The 2,653-nt window shown below is 55.8% G+C and overlaps 1 protein-coding gene across 8 annotated transcripts in view; it reads left to right on the top strand.

Annotated features, from left to right (window-relative positions):
- St3gal3 (ST3 beta-galactoside alpha-2,3-sialyltransferase 3) overlaps positions 1 to 2,653 on the top strand; it is a 208,587-nt gene that overhangs the window by 199,540 nt on the left and 6,394 nt on the right. For all 8 annotated transcript variants that reach the window (XM_021201159.1, XM_021201157.1, XM_021201155.1 and 5 more), the window contains 2 exons: positions 1,131 to 1,277; positions 1,463 to 1,609. In XM_021201159.1, coding sequence (XP_021056818.1) covers positions 1,131 to 1,277; positions 1,463 to 1,609 — 294 coding nt within the window. The remainder of the gene's footprint in view (positions 1 to 1,130; positions 1,278 to 1,462; positions 1,610 to 2,653) is intronic.

Below are 2,653 nucleotides of genomic sequence, written 5' to 3'. Positions count from 1 at the left end.
GAGAGAGAGAGAGAGAGAGAGAGAGAGAGAGAGAGAGAGAGAGACTTGGATGCATATGGGGGTCAAAGGACATCTTGGTTCTCTCCTCCCACCATGTGGGTTCTGAAGTCAAACTTCAGCTGTCAGAAGGCTAGGAAGCTTTGTACTTGGCGACTGTGCCCTTTTGGCGTGTTCAGTTCTTTTCCACTCCAAGTTTAGTTGGTTATTTCATGTCCCCTAGGCAAGTACCCGACTTTCTGCTTCAGAGGCCATGGTAATGGTGTGCTCTGTAATGGTAATGGTGTGCTCCTGCTGGACCCACCGATTCCTCCACCAGACTGAAGGCCCTGTTGTAAGGGTAGAGAGGGGAGCTCATGAGAGAGTAGCTAAAGTGACTGAATTGGGGTCTAGACCAGGAGAAGCTGGAGGTCAGCGGTCTCTGTGAGGTTGGATAGGAGGAAGGGAGAGGCTAAAGAGAAGAGGCTGTGGCCCGGGTCAGACACTGGGATGTTTCCATGGCAGATTCCACATTTAGGACCAAGCTCCGTGAGAGAGAGAGTGAACTGTTCTACACACAACAGAGAGAATGATCTATTCTGCACACAACAGGGCTGAAGCCCCAGTTCTGGTCAGGCGCAGGACCGAGGTCTGAATGTTGCTATGATGGTCCGTGATAGCTCATGCAATGTCTTTATTTTCCAGGTCCACTTTAGCGCAGTTGACTGAGAGCCAAGAAAGACAGAAGGAGGTGGGCTCGGGGAGCTCAGCAGAGCAGATAGGCGAAAGAGAGCAGGTTTCTGGTGGGCTCTGGCCTCTGGTGGGGAGGTGGGACAGCTGGGCCTGCAGGCCTTCCTTGTGGCCCAAGGACACCCGACCCCACACTCAGGCCAGAGAAGCACTCTCAACAGTGGCCCACACCTTGCCTCCAAACTCCCTTTGTGCCCTTTCTTACAGACCATGGGTCTACCATATGTTCATCCTTCCCCAACACATATCTGTCGGTCACACATCCCGAGACCCCTAACCTGCCGAAGCCTTCCTGTGCTGGTTTCTACCCCGGACCTCGGGTTGTCCTTCCATACATATCCCCTCTCCTCTGAGCACATCACCAGGTGCCCAGCTCATGGCTCCTTGTGCTCTGTTGTCTACAGAGTGCATCCGATGGCTTCTGGAAGTCCGTGGCCACCCGAGTGCCCAAGGAGCCCCCGGAGATCCGCATCCTCAACCCGTACTTCATCCAGGAGGCTGCCTTCACTCTCATCGGACTGCCCTTCAACAATGGCCTCATGGGCAGAGGGGTGAGACTCCTGGGAAGGGAGGAGGCGGAGGAGCCTTGGAAGGGAAGCAGGTGGCAGTGCTTGGGGAAAGGCCCCCTCGGGAGGAAGGCCCATCTTGGAAGTGGGCTTGATTAGCAATGGTGGTCTCAGCCCCACCCTCCCCCACCCCCTCCACAGAACTCTCCCTGCTTCCTCTCTCCCTCCAGAACATCCCAACCCTTGGCAGTGTGGCAGTGACCATGGCACTACACGGCTGTGATGAAGTGGCAGTCGCGGGCTTTGGCTATGACATGAACACACCCAATGCACCCCTGCACTACTATGAAACTGTGCGCATGGCAGCCATCAAAGAGGTGAGGGTGGGGCAAGGGGGCAGTCTTTGGGTGGAGCCGGGAGCGGGCATCCAGTACAAAGGGTGAACCCTGGCATCTGTATAAATGAATGCTAAGGGGAACCAGCAGCTGCTTTTGCTGCCCAGAGTTCCTGGAAGGACCACTCTCAGCTAAGCAGCCACTGCGGTCTACCCAACATGCGGGCCTCTAGCCATCTGTGCATCCTCTTTCCCAGCCTGCCCTGGGCCCAGAGCCCCCACCCCTGCCCCGCCCCCTTTTGGGCTCTATCCCTGAATGCTCCCTTCATGGGCCTCCTGTCCCTTGCCTGGTGCCTTACCGTACCTCCTTGCTACACACCTGTCAGTTATAGTCTCTTGTCCCCAGCTCAGATCTTCCTCTTCCACAGACCGCCTTCCCCGGGAAGACCCTTTGCCCCTTACACAACCCACAAGGGAACAATGCCTCTTGCTCCCAGGAAGACTCCCATACCCACTCCACCCTTCCCTGTACCAGGCACACAGCTCACCTAGCAAGCTCCCAGGCAGTCCGTCTGTACAGGTAGCTTCTAGCTCTCCGGGCCCCTCTCTCTACCCCACGGCCAAGACATGGCTGGGAGATGGGTAGGGAGGGTGAAGCCTTCTCATGCCTCGGTGTCTGCTGTGGCAGGCCTCTGCTGAGCCTGGAGGGTGGGTGTGGTTGCAGAAACTGCACCTTTGCACTCATCCCCCCATTAAACCCTTCACTCCCTCTCCTGTCTTCACTTCCTGGCTCAAGAATGCTAAAGCTAATGGACCTGGAGATGCCCTCTTCTTTGTTTCATTCATTATTGTGTGCAAGTCAGAGGACAGCTTTTCCCACTGTTTGCTCCTCCTGTGGTGGGTTCTGGGATCAAACTCGGGTTTTAGGCTTACACAGCAAGCACTTCGATTCCCCACCACGGTCCTGATTGTTCAGAGACCTTTGGTGTTGACCACTTCTTCCTGCTTAGGTTCCCGGCATTTCTAATGCTCCATACCTCTCTCCTCTCCTCTCCTCTCCTCTCCTCTCCTCTCCTCTCCTCTCCTC

The sequence above is a fragment of the Mus pahari genome, chromosome 6 (genome assembly GCF_900095145.1).
Source record: "Mus pahari chromosome 6, PAHARI_EIJ_v1.1, whole genome shotgun sequence".
NCBI lineage: Eukaryota > Metazoa > Chordata > Mammalia > Rodentia > Muridae > Mus > Mus pahari.
Note: the sequence above shows the minus strand (reverse complement) of the source record. Positions and strands in the feature narration are given on the sequence as shown.